The sequence below is a fragment of the Strix uralensis genome, chromosome 28 (assembly GCF_047716275.1).
Source record: "Strix uralensis isolate ZFMK-TIS-50842 chromosome 28, bStrUra1, whole genome shotgun sequence".
NCBI lineage: Eukaryota > Metazoa > Chordata > Aves > Strigiformes > Strigidae > Strix > Strix uralensis.
Genome location: NC_133999.1, coordinates 5,699,381 through 5,712,684, shown reverse-complemented (window position 1 = coordinate 5,712,684; position 13,304 = coordinate 5,699,381). Strand labels below are relative to the sequence as shown.

The window sequence follows — 13,304 nt, the reverse complement described above, 5'->3', positions numbered from 1 at the left end:
ATTCCCACAGCCTGGGGGAAGCATCACAACAGCAGCATCTCCTAGGACAATACTCATACATGTCTTCCTAAATAAATATTCCCTGTGTAACCCTGGTCAAAGCTCTGATGCAGAAGCAGAGCAGCTGACTTGCACCCAGCTCACTTCCCTCACTTACACTTGCTGACTTGACTATACAAATGTAATTAAACGGTCACCGAAAATGACAGAATCTCAAACCACCCTGGCAATTCCAGGTTATTTGGACATTACACCTTCAGTTCCTGTTCAAACTGACTTGAAGATTAAAGCCTTTCCCAATAGCTCATTATGATTCAGGGTACCTGTTTTATTTTTTTCAGAAATCCCAGGCAGTGACAGATCAACTGCAGGCTAAATGGGGCGGGCACCCATTTGTCATTCTACTGAGTTACAGACACCAAATTCTGGAAGTCACATACAGGCCAGAAGTCTTTAATACCAAGATAAAACCCTGCAATGTGTGGGGTGTATCTCTGAGCAAACTATACAATCTTCATGGGAAAAAGATTAAGTCACTGCATGCAGGACCCCACTGACATTGCAAGACTGAATGCCAGAAGTCAGTTTTGTCCCTGCATTTAACTACTTGAGAAAACCCAGTTTGTGTGATCATCACATACTCTGTCTCACATTCATGAGCTGATTGCAGCAGTGCATCAGCATTATCCAGTCTACAGAGCAGCAACTCCCACAGGGAGAAAAGAGTATCTGCTTTTGCAATAGGCTGAATTATCAAACATTCAAGAACTCATTCTGTACCTGCGATATCCCAAACTAGTTAGGCATGGAGCTGTATGTCACAGGTGGGCTAGGGCAGGTATTTCCTCCAGTCAGCTACACATGCACATACCAAGCCAAAGCTCAATATAAAATCAAGAGCATTTCTATTTTTCAAACACGAACACTGAAATTTTAAAATAGGCAGCAAAGGTCTTTAAAATACGTCAGTCTGAGCCCATCAGATGCACAGTTTTTCCAGAAGGGATGCTAAGCACCCTTAATCTTCACATCCAGGTGCTGAAACACCACATGGAGGCATGGGCAAGGTAGAAAAGGTTTTGCTACTACTCCATCAAGAAAGGACCAGTATGAAGCCCACACCTTGTTCATCAGTCCTCCAATAAAAACCAGCAGCTCTCCAGTCAGCTGGCTTTTAGACTAATACCATATCAATATCCTGTTCCCAGTCAACATTTCTAGGACAGCTGGATAAACACGAAATACATTTCCACATGGGAAACACTTAAGTCTCCCAGCTTAGAGCTTTAGCAGACTAGAGATCGTTGCAATGGGGTGTGCTCACAGGGTGGGAGACAGAAAGAGGCAGGGAACAGGTTTTCCTCTGGCACCAAGTTAGATATGGTTAATTCTCTTTATACTTATTGTTGCAGTAAGTGGCAAGAGATGCTTAGACTGGCTGGGTTTAATGACATTTTTCAAGATTGGTATGTATGTGGACTGGTCTTTAGGAAAGTGGCCAGTTTCCTATTCATTCCTCTATAGTAGCTGCTCTGGTATGCAATTTCATAGACAGCCAATATGTAAAACACATGCTGACTTACACAGCCTTCACATGTGTTACATATATTTTTGCTCCACGTGGCAATGAAGTTAACAGAGGAAGCAAGAGCGATTAAAGGACCTCATCCAGCTCTCCTTGAAAACAGAGTAAAAACCAAAATCCATCCCATAGGTTTTACTGGGAGTAACTTGGGTATCTACAAGGGAAGGACAGGAACACGCTTCAGAAACGTGGTAATCAAACTGTCATTGCCAAAAAATATACACTTTTGCAACCTGTCCTAAACACCGTTTGCCTGTAACATACCTTCAGATCTCCTAAGAAATCATGTTCACCTCAAGAGCATGGGTATCACTGACAGCTTTTAAGTTTCTTTTTATGGGAAGGGAGTTTCATCTATTTGTTTGCAGAAGAAACTCCCTAAGGATGTTTCAAAGGCAACACAGCTCTTGTTCTCTGACAAAAGCCTGAAAATCTGTGGGAGGCAGACTCCCTCCATGAAAGCAGTTTGAGTTAAAACCCTAATTGCTGACAGAAAGACATTTAGAAGTTAAAAATTAAGAAGGCAACCTCTGCCTTAAGAGGCCTGAATGCATTCTAGCAGAATGAGTGAAAATGGGCAGATGATTCAAACAATTAAATTGAGAGGCACAAAGGTGTCACAACACTGCTCATAGGGGACTGGAAATCATTGAGCAAGGAAGGTGAAGGAAGCTACAAGGACACAAACGCTGCTGTGCACCTTTAAACCACTTCTTACCTGTCTTCTGTTAACCTCATTAGAATTGACCCTCTAGTTGAAAAAACGATGAAGGACATCCTCAGCTGAGGGCTGGAGAAGGGGAGGAAAAAAGTAAATTAGTTTGGTGGTCCAGACCAGAGCTTCCTGTATGCATAACACCAAACACGGAGGGTGCTCTGATTGTTATCTAGATGGTAACTGAACAGGATGAAAGACAGGACTGAGCAGCAAAAGGTGGTTTGCCCTGGGCCTCCCTAGTCAAGGTAAACCCCAAGGAATCCTGCTAAAAGATGTAAATAGCACCTGCTAAAGCAAGAAAGGCTTAAATACGTCCTGGTGTCACCATGGAGATGAAGGAAAGTTAATTATGTTTATCATAACACATCTCCCACTGGCCTGGGGGATTTTTCATCCAGTCTCAAGGCATTCAGCACCTGAAAGCTACAGCCTCAGGCCTTTCCCTGCAGATCCATACTTCTGTACCTGAGGCACATCAAACAAGAAGACTCCTTCCCCACAAAAATACAATTTGACCCATGGAAGTCAGGCAGAAAAAAAGGGAACAATTAGCTTATCTACTCCTATTTGCTGCATGACAGAAATCTGGGGAAAAGCAGTCAATGAGATGATCTGAGAAAAGCATGAAAAACTCTCTCTCCACCAGGGGACCGGCACCAGCATGTGCTACTTGACCACAATGGAGAGCAGGTCTCCTAGCTGCTGGCACACAGCCCCTCCTCGCTCGGCTACCTGCAAAGCAGCACTTCTTACCTTATGAACTTGCGGGCCAAATGTTCCACAAAATGATATATTTCATTCCAATGGTGCAGGACACTTCCTGATCTAGGGAAACAATTATTACAGGAGATATTAGTTTAATTGCTGCTTTTGTAGTTTTCCCAGCCTGAAGTTTTGTTACACATTGCTCAGCTAGCCTTTTTTTTTTTATTTTAACACTCACTGTCCATATTCTTCCTTTGAAGATATATTAAACTATAAATGACATTTCCTACTTAACTTTGAAAAGCAAGAATAATTTACACTCCATGCAAGTGTTTGAGGCTATGCTTGGCAATAACATATGGCAGTTAAACTAGACCTTTAGCACAGCCTTAAACAAATAAACCCTGAGCTAAGACCTGTCTCTGCACAGTATTTTAGATTAATTCCACCAACTCACTTGCCATACCATTATGTAGAGCTTTTAGCTCAAGTGTATTTTGAGAATAAAATGCAGTTAGAGGAACAGATTATTAAACTACTCTAGCGTTTCCACTGTGCTAGAGACTATGAAAAGTAAAACACCTTTGGTCCACATCTTGACTGTTCTGGCTAATTCTTTCACACCTCAGTTAAAGGCAAAACAAACTAATTTCACTCCTCGGAAAAATAAACCATGGACTATAATGGGACTGGATATTTCTGCTTTATGTTGTAAGAACCAGGAAAAAATTAGGTTAATCAGAATCTTTCAGCACTAAATGCCCCCTCTGGCATAAACACTTCAATATTAATATTGGAAAAAAATTCTTTCCTAGTGTTAGAAAATAAATGTGTCATCACTTATTTAATTAATTATTTACAATTAAAAATAATTATAGGGGAAATAACCATTCCAGCCTTAATAGAAGCTTCACTGATCTGCAGCCTGAGGAAGGAAAGATGAACGTTTGAGAAGATGTTTTTTCACTTCACAGAAAGAAAAGACATGTGACCTGCCTCTGTTCTACCTTAGATCTGGGACTGCAAAGAACAGCCATGAATAGATTCACCCAAGCCTCGCACACCTGGTGCAGCCAGCCCCAGCAGGGCTGCAAAGAGCATTACTTCACTTCCTAGCAGCACAGCAAGCACGCAAACCACATCGGGCAGGTCACACAGATTTCCTTCCCTGTTCTCCCCACACCTGGTTTTCATTTACAGCCATTCAGTAGAAACCTTGGCCTTACCCACTGGCTCCACGATACCTTAAGCCGTTCTTTCTCTATATGAGCCCAGTATGTCCAAAGGCAGCCTTAGATGACACGCAGCGAGGACCCTTCCTGGCAATGAGATAACCTTGCAGGCAATCAGATAACCTTACAGGCACCCCTGTTTTGTCCATGATTGTAAGGGACAGACTGCAGAGGAGACTTGATTATAAGCAAATGCTAATAGTGCTAGATTACTTCTTGACTCTCTTTCCTTTCATCAGACCAGGACTTGAAATCATTGCTTGTTCTCCATGCAAATGTGTATCAGAGAGGACTAAAACACCAATAGCAAGGGTCTTGATAAACTAATTAAACCACACAGACAGTGGCAAAATCGGTGTCTTATAACAGATGAAGGGTGAGGTTCATCAGGACTTGCTCTCAAACAAGAAACTTAACCCCTGCTACATCCAGACTGCAAACTGATAGAACAGAGACACACAAAGCTCAAACCCAGGTGCAACTGGAATAACTCTGAGACCTTGAATATGACTGGCACTCCAGTCCCATCAATGTCAAATAGCCCAAATCACTTCTGAGAACTGGCCTGGAAAATAAGTATTGCCTTTACAAGGTGAGGCATAAAAGAAACCCTTGACTTCATAGCAGTGGTTACATCAGTCTCCAGAAGACACATGAAGCCAAGGCTTTGTTAACCATAAAGCAATTACTACCTCCTTCAGTGAAATTTATGCTGCTTTAGACCATATATCCTCCTCTCAAAAAAAGTACACCTCATTAAAGTTTCACATGTCTTCTGAACCATCTAGTAGCAGACATGTGACATTAGGACCCTCTCACAAGTACATCCTAACCAACCTTCTCCCAGCCATCAGATAAGACATGGTTATATTACACTTCATGTTGAGGGAAAACTTAGCGCTTAGCCTGTGCCAACACAGAAGCTCTAGCTAGCCCCCACTTGCAACAGGACACTGCCCTAAAAGCTACGTTAGTCTTAAAAAGTATGGTTATTCCTTCCTCTCTGAACAAAAGTTCATCATCACTTAAAATTACTATTGCAGTAAGGCAGCTGGGAATGAGATCCAGCCACAGAGCACCTAAGGTATGTAGGTCATCATTTAAAATCCCTGTCATTTTCCATGGCTCTGAGGAGTCATGCATTTTTTGAAAACAGTATTTGCCAGAATAAAGCTTAAAACCCAATAGCTCAATTCAATGACGTGCCAGTCAATAAGTCAATAGCACATCCTGTTTCAGTGTTTGCCTTTGCAACTGTTGTTCCGCTGGCCTTAAATTGTTTGGGCAGTTTTTTCAGGTAAGCAGTGCTTTTTTAATTCTTCACACAAGTATGGCTTCAGCTCCTGCTGCATCTCCCCCACTTCATCATCCTCACTTTGTTCTCCCACCAACAGCCCCACCTTTACGCCCTCTGGAACAAAACTCCAAGCGTCTGAAGTTACAGCCCTTTTTCCGTGAAACCTTCCCACACATCTATTAACACACAAAAGGAACAACCTGAATTTCAGGAGCAGCAGAATGTTAAACATCTATTTTAAGGGAACATCTTACCATTGCTACAATCACAAAAACAAACCCACTCTATCCCACAGAAGGAGGACGGTTTCTGCTTTCAGTTCCATTGAAGTGGGGCAATTGGAATAGTCTACAGTCCATTTGTTCTCCAGCTCTACCAGAGCAAGGTATAAAAGGGTCTCACAATGAAGGCTCACACTTCTGCTGACCATGCATCATTCCTTCTAGCACAGGAGGATTTCCATCTGTAGCTGGACAGCTTGCAGTTTACTTGCAGTTAATTTCTCTACCTAGTAAAGCCAGGCTATAAACACCCAGGTCTGCATTTAGGAAAAGGTACTCCTCTACTACATAAAATACATCTTCTGAAACACACTTCAGACTTCTCACAGTCTTCACTTGACATAGAATGGATAAAACCAACAAAACTAAAGCTTTTGCAGTCAATAGAAAGTTTACAAAACCACCATTAGCTTACAGTACTAGCTTAAGCCTTTCAGCTGGGTTATTTGGAAGCCCCGCAGTAAAAGGCACTTGTCACTTGTGAAGCCTCTCATAAGGTAGGCCAAGGACTCTGAATAGGACAAATATTTCTGTAGCCTAAATCTAAGACAATAAAAGCCAAAATTAAAATCGTTATCTCCTCATATTCCCAAAGAGAAACAAGACGATCAGCGAGCCAACACTTTGCAGCTGAATGGTTGATGCTATAAACTTGCAATTTAAGAAGAGGGTCATCATGAGGATGCCAAATTCTCTTGCTGGAGAAAAGCCCAATAAATGGAAATCAAGACTAAGTAAACCATTGTGCCTTTAACAAGGGAATGATACATTCTGTGGTCAACTGTGCTGGCATTTTGTATATCTAATCTAAATGCAAGGGTGAGAGGAACACTCCCCGTGGCCCCACAGTTCCAGACACAGAGAGCTCTGGCTAAACTCTGCCCTCCAGCAGGTGCTTTTCTCCCCCTCACTGTGACAAGATGCACCGTAACCCAAAGCCACAGCAACTCAAACCTCCTTACAGTTTGTCTTTCTTGCACCTTTTAGACTCCTTATTTCCATTTCTGTCATTGCACCTTCTCAGAATACCCATGGTTTTATTTAATTGACAAACTAGAAGAAAACAGGATCAAGCCCACAAACTCTTACACAGATTTCACACCAGTTACATGCACTGCAGCTGACAGAAGTACATAAAGACACCTGATTCAGAGACTGATGTTGATCCAAATTCTCCTTAAACTTCCACAGTTTTGGACTAACTTCAAGAAGTCTCATAGCTGTCAGAGGTGGCATTGACCCAAGAAGTTTTGCAGCATCTTTTTATTGAGCTCTTTAAAAATAACACAAATGAGCCAAAAAGTGTCCTTTGTCTTTCCAAATACTTCAGGAGCTCTTCTGAAAACACTACATAACACAGAGGTGTTAGGGAGGTGATGCAGTTCTTTGAGGAAACACTACTGTGCTGTGCCACACTTCACACAGGGCAGCTCACCAGAGATATGGTCAAACATTTGAGGTGACAGGGTCTATAAAGGACCAGTTCAGAGCAGAATAAGACTCTAAGCCCAATCGCAGCCCAAGAACATCCTTCTCTCCTGATTGGCAGGGATACATAATAAACAACTAATCAACAAGTAACCATGGGCTGGATTTCCATCAAACAGTAGCTAAAGTGCAGAGTGGTGCAAGCACACACTTAATCCTGGATGTAGGGTATTTAACCCATCCCTTTTATGAAGGAATAGTTAACCTTAGATTCACCACTGTCTAAAAAACATGTACACAGGTGTTGATGGGCAAGGATTTCACATATTAACTTAGCTCATTGCAATTGCATGCCTACAGCAGACTTCAGTTAGTTACGTTCCTTCAGACAACAAGCAAAAAGATACAAGAAAGTGCAAATTTCTCCACCCTACCCTGCTAGCATCCCTCAACCCTCGTGCTAAAAACAAAGAAAAACTATGCCCTCATACACTTGCAGCCGCCTGCCATCCAAACAAAATACATATATTGCTCTGGATTCAGGCCTGTGATTCCACAAAAACAATCAAGGCATCACTGACTAGGTCAACAAAGAGCAGAGCTGATTTTGAATCTATTTCTGCAGACACTCAATGTTACCATTGCCTGCTAAAGGCTTGTATTTCTTCAGATGAGGGTGGCTAGAACATTATTCAGCTCTGTAAGGGTCCTGTGGTTAGCTCTGCTGGGGGGCTCACGTTTCCCAGGCAAAGGGTCACGACTATCAGAAGAGGTTCATGCAGGTCAGTCTCCCTGCCTGGTGATGCAGAGTGTCTGTCTGTCTGCTGTCCATCCCACTCTGGCCCCTCTGTTGTTCTACACTCTGAGTGTAAATCTGGATTTAGTCCCACTTAAGTCATGGTAACTACAGCTACTAAAGCGCGATTCAAAGAAACAACTATTAGCCTCTCTAGAGCAGGAGTTTCACTTCAATACAACTGGTTAAAAATAGATCAGCCGTCTGGCTGAATAACGAAGGGATCACAGGAAACATCTTGGATTACTTGCTTCATTTTGCCAACGATCTTTTAGAGCCAAGTTTTCTTTCACACATGTACAGTTCCTTGCGTGTCTTCCGCACATGGGTATAAAATGCCTACTATTTGCACACAACAGGCAGGAGCATAGGAAATAACACCTTTGACATACAGAGGATACAGCAAAAGATTACTGAGATGACTTACTCATTGTTATTCCTTCCTCCCTACCTGCAAACAAATTAATCTGGGAGCTGCTTCTAAATATTCCAACTGTGCTCATGGTGGGTGTTTCCCTACTACAGCACTAGATACCATGTCAGTTAGGGGGTGGCTCATAGTCTTTATTAAGTAGTCGCATGGATGATATTTTTAGAATAACTGGACATCTGAAAAAAAATATTTGCTTTTTTATCAACATCTCACTGCTTTCTTCTTCTTCCTTCTTAATGAAAGCCCTATTTCTTATCTCACATTCAGGCTGTAAATCCTTTGGCACCGTCTCCTGCCATATGTTTTACTACTCTTCACCCTATGGGAGCCTCAATCCATGAAACCCCTCAGCACCACAGTAACACAAAAGGATGTGCCCTCTAGGAGCAGCTCTCTCAACAATTCTCCCAAGATAAGCTGGCCTTACCTTCCACAACACTGGGCTCAGCTTGGTATGACCTTCACTTTGAGATGCTCAGCACCCTGGATGACTAGATCCTGCATATAACTTAAATAGCAAATAACATACAGCTTGAGTTGTAGCCCTCTCCACCTTTTTTTTTTTTTTTTTTTTTGTGCAATCAAAGGACAAGAGAAATGGATTAATCCAGTCTTAATTCATGTGAAAACAATTCCTTCAACGAATCTGCTGGCAGGCAGCTCAGAATTTCTAGTTAGGTGTTTGTAATGCTGTTTTTGTCCTTTTCAGTTTGCTGCATGTCAAGCAACGATTCTCAATAGAGCTGGCAAACCATAGTTTCCTCCAAAGTTGGAGCACTGCACCAACAACAGCGTGACAACTTCAGCTTTACTTGGCAAGGAGTTTGCCCAACTCAAACTGCAGTCCTCTGGGTTGTCTTTGCATCACTTTTGGAACATAACTCTGCTAGCCTGAGGTCCAATGGTCACAGCATGAGAGGCCTTCTCTACTGCTACCTAAGCTGTGTGCCAACTCTTGAAAGTGATAAAAGCCATGCAAGTGCCCACACAGAGGCTAAGGATGCTGTTGGAACCTAGCAAGCGTACCTGATATCATTCGAGCTTTTGTTCTGTTTGTTCCATGCACATCAAGGCTGCGTAGCATGACAGGATTATTTCTGAATGACTGGATACAGGATTTTCCTGTGCTGCATGACCATGAGAAATGGGAGATTTGCTTCAGGTCCTCTGAGCATGCCATCTGCAGGGAGTCATGTCTCCAGCTGTCAGCAGACAGCCGGATGAAACCTGGTTTCCCTTCACCAGTTCACACAGCAAGTTTGCAGGAGTCTCCTAAGGAGAACGTTGCGGGGAGCTAGAGCATCACTTCATGAGAACAGCCTATACTACGAGCCCCTTCCCTGGTGGGTTACGTGTTCACTTCGAAGGGCTTCTTGTGCCCAGAAGTACGCGTGAAGAGCCAGCGCTGTGACGAGGACCGTGAACAGTGCAGCAGCTGGGCCGTGTCCTGTGAGCAGCACACAGCCAGGGTGCTGCAGGGACCTCAGTCACTAAGCGCAACCAGGCACCGAGGCGACAGGGTCAGCAGAGGGCTCCAGTGCTGGTGACTTCCAGGGCTGTGTTTGTTATTTTTATATTACTTCTTTGATCCCAGAAAGTAGGTTGCTTAATATTTTATTGGCTTTCTTCCACAACTGAAATTAACATGTTTCAGAATCTAAATCTCTTCTGCTTCAGTGTCCTTCATAATTTTTAATCATTTTAAATCATTTTTAGAGCTATTTCAAGGAAAAGCAGTGAGCCCTGAGTCTATTATTATAGCTTCATAGTTTACCTGAAGGCCTCTATAGGCATCAGCTTTCTCTGCATTCAGGACTTCAGCAGCATTTCTGAAAACATTCTCTAAACAATTAGAAGGCAGAAAACCCAGGCTAAATGAGACTCAAGTTTTTTAGAACTTCAGCTTAGCATCTGAGGAATAAAAGAAAGTTTTAAAGATAAAGGATATGGGATAACATACAGTAGGTCTCTCATCAGACTCCTCAAAGGCTAAACAATCAGGTCCATGGCATATTCTACACTTTAGTTGCTTAAACATCATAACTCTCCTCCAAATTCCACCAGAGACCAAGGACATTGTTACATCAGACCCTGTTCATTTCTGCACCAGAAAAATCCCAGAAATAGGAATCCTGCAACTGCCAAAGCCGGATTTGTTGGATACCTTGATACATACACTGAGGTAAGCCTGCCTACTTAAGGGTTTGTGCCAAGCTTTATATTTCCACCCAAATTCATCATCCCTTGAGCAAGCCTAGAAAGTCATGTCTTTCAGTAACAGGACAGCACAGACCTTGAAATAAGTAGCTGTTAAAATTACGTTAGCTCTGAGGTATAACACAGCACATCCGTCAGACTTGAGAAACCCTTCAATTCTGCTTCACCTCTCAGGGAAATGCAGTTTGCAAAAGCTGTCTGCAGTACAAATCACGCTCTGTTGTTTTTTTTTCATTTGTAGCAATAAAAGTGTTCCAACTAGTAACTGAACAGCCAAAGCAACAAAATGCATTAGACAGATAGATCTTTCCACTGAATAAAGTAAAAAAAAATAAATAAATCTTTCCCCTGGAGCATTAGGACAACTGGCATACTAACATATCCAGTGTCCCTGTCTTACATTTTACCCAGTATTTTGTAATAAAGTGTTATGTAATTCCAACTCATTTATACTAATGGAATGTGGGAGCTACTGCAAAACACTCAAGAGGATCAGTCAGAAAGCCTCATCTGCGAGCACTTTTGGCAACTTGCAAATACTTTCCTGTCTCTGAAATTTATGGTTAATAATGTCAGTACCATGGCTCTGGCATGCATATTCTCCAGTATTTCCAAACCTTTGGTTCAAAATAACTGTTCTTAATCAAGAAAATTAGGAGAATCATTTCAGCTAGTACTTTTTTATACATTTTTGCAAATTGTTGTATTGCTTCAATGCGAAGCTTTCCAAAGCTCAGCACATATCTATTTCACATTGCTCCATCTACAATCTGAAGATTGTAAAGAGGAAAATTTACCAGTGCCAAGAAGATGACACTATCACAATGGGTGATGAAAAAGGTGAGCTAGGAAGTTATCTTCAGTATAAACAGTTAAGCAGTCAAAATATGCATTTGATTAACAGAAAACAAAGAAAATGTGACTCAGCATAGAGACAATAAAGGTTTCTTTAAATAAGGCTTTCTAGCTGTTTTCCATCACAGCAGCCCAAATCAGACCCTTTCACACAGAGCAGCCACCTCACAGAGCACAGTCTTCACCTGCAAGTTGCTGCTCTAGAACATTCAGAGCTAAGGAGCAAGCGGTGCAGAAGCAGACCTCCAGGCAGGCGAGCATTTCCTCCACGTTTTCAGCTGCAGAATTAATGCCTGAAATAATAACTCTCCAAGCCCTGCTTTTGTGAGTGCCTCAGCCTTCACGGTTCATAGAGAAACCAGAGGTGACCAGGGTGCTGCCCTTCTCCCAACCACTCTTTTAAGAAACTACAGGGTCAAGTACACAATAAAGCTTCTATATCAGCCACAACAAAATTTGTGCCAATTTAATTTACAGAACACAATGGGATTATATACTAGCCCTACCAAAAAAGTTACCACAACAAAAACAAAACCGGAGTAGTAAGGAGTTTCACAGGTACCTCCGGGACACATTGATTTCTACAAAACCAAATCCCAAAGAAAACCTCCACGGTATCAGTATGTGCCATTCCAGTTAGTGCCTAGAGAAAGATTTCTCTGAAAAAGAACAGAGTAGAACTGACTTACTTGTCTAGAATGAAATACAAATCAAATCCTCCGTAACAGGCAGGACCACCATTCTCTCTCTTTCCACCTTGTCCATCACAGGCTAGCATAAAAGTTGCTAGGAAGAGATATTTGAAGCCAAATCTCAAGATGCTTCGCTTTGCAATGGCCATTATATCCAGAGAGGAGGAGAAAAAGAAATCTCTTCTTCCAAGGGTCCTTTATTTCACAGGTTTCTCCACAAAAGCCATTCAATGACCTTTAAATGTATATATGTATATTTTATTCCTTAAAACTCGACTTGCAACAGTTGTCCTCAGGAATAGCAAGACTTTCCCCTTGTTTCCCTTGCACTTCTGTTTCTTGGTTTCAGATTTCAAGATGCACAATACTGTATTTCACTTTTTTTTTTTTAAAGGGACTTGACCCTGTCTCACTTGCAGCTCTCTGAAAGCAGCACCATTGTTCTGCAAGAGAAGCAGCAGTCTCCTAACAAATCTTGCTTTGTCACAGACTTCAGAAAATACAGGGAGGGTTTGAGGTTTTTTCTCCCCTTAATTATTATTGTTATTATTAAGGATGGTTAAGTTTTATTTTTCCCTTAGCAAAAAAAGCTCAAAGAATGCCACCTTGTGGCGAAAACTCAAGCTGCCTGGAGTCTCGTTTTAAGCACATCATCCGTGCACCGAGCACACTAAACATGCACCACAGCAGCTTTAGGGATGAACATAGAAGCACTTTGCTTACAGCACTCACACAGCACTGTGCCAGAGACATCTTTGTTTCTCACGTAGGCCACATCTGAGTTTAAAGACCTTTCAAAACTTGGAGCAGCTTCACAAAAGTTGAAGTGGCAAACCACACCAGGTTTCATCCTTTGTATTTTCTCAGACTGGAGAAATACCAATGTCTGTGCCTATGAAACAGGCTTCCCCCTCTTACCACCCTTAGCAAACTCATTTCAACCACTAGAGCCTAAACTCACCCTCTTCCAAGAAATGTAACTTCAGCTACAAACTCCAAAACCTGAGCAGGACAGCTCAAAAGCAAGAGCATTATTCCCCATACAGAACAACACCTACACCAGCA

The 13,304-nt window shown here is 42.1% G+C and overlaps 1 protein-coding gene across 1 annotated transcript in view; it reads right to left on the bottom strand.

Annotated features, from left to right (window-relative positions):
- Positions 1-12,757, bottom strand: part of ANTXR1 (ANTXR cell adhesion molecule 1) — a 111,691-nt gene extending 98,934 nt beyond the window's left edge. Inside the window, exons 1-3 of the mRNA XM_074852261.1 lie at positions 12,237-12,757; positions 3,057-3,128; positions 2,304-2,375 (exon numbers count right to left, since the gene is read on the bottom strand). Coding sequence (XP_074708362.1) covers positions 2,304-2,375; positions 3,057-3,128; positions 12,237-12,388 — 296 coding nt within the window. The 5' untranslated portion in view covers positions 12,389-12,757. The remainder of the gene's footprint in view (positions 1-2,303; positions 2,376-3,056; positions 3,129-12,236) is intronic.
- Between the last annotated feature and the right edge of the window lie 547 nt (positions 12,758-13,304).